Source organism: Penaeus monodon, chromosome 22, assembly GCF_015228065.2.
Source record: "Penaeus monodon isolate SGIC_2016 chromosome 22, NSTDA_Pmon_1, whole genome shotgun sequence".
Taxonomy (NCBI): Eukaryota; Metazoa; Arthropoda; class Malacostraca; order Decapoda; family Penaeidae; genus Penaeus; species Penaeus monodon.
Genome location: NC_051407.1, coordinates 15,185,743 through 15,186,043, shown reverse-complemented (window position 1 = coordinate 15,186,043; position 301 = coordinate 15,185,743). Strand labels below are relative to the sequence as shown.

The window sequence follows — 301 nt, the reverse complement described above, 5'->3', positions numbered from 1 at the left end:
TCTCAACAGCTTCCCGTTTTGTCACACTTCCACGAACCCCACGCAAACTGCCTTTCACTTTTCAACACCACAACAGGCCGAAGACAACGTGAAGAAATAATTTCTTAATAAATGACAATAAGTCTTCAACGCGGAAGCTAACTTTATGATCGAGAGAAGATACTGTAAGTGAGTGAATGACTTTCACGTTACACTAGACCAGTGTGATTGCTTATAGGTAATGGTGTCAGTTCTAAAGATTATTTTTGTTTACATGCTGTTCTGTGCGTCAGCTGTTTGGTAGGACATAGATTAAATTACG

At 39.5% G+C, this 301-nt stretch overlaps 1 protein-coding gene across 2 annotated transcripts in view; it reads right to left on the bottom strand.

Annotated features, from left to right (window-relative positions):
- Positions 1 to 301, bottom strand: part of LOC119586944 — a 22,062-nt gene that overhangs the window by 11,468 nt on the left and 10,293 nt on the right. Inside the window, exon 2 of one of the 2 annotated variants that reach the window (XM_037935677.1) lies at positions 79 to 82. The exons of the other annotated variant lie outside the window; for it this stretch is intronic. Within the exon in view, the coding sequence (XP_037791605.1) occupies positions 79 to 82 (4 nt within the window). The remainder of the gene's footprint in view (positions 1 to 78; positions 83 to 301) is intronic. 2 annotated transcript variants of the gene reach the window in all.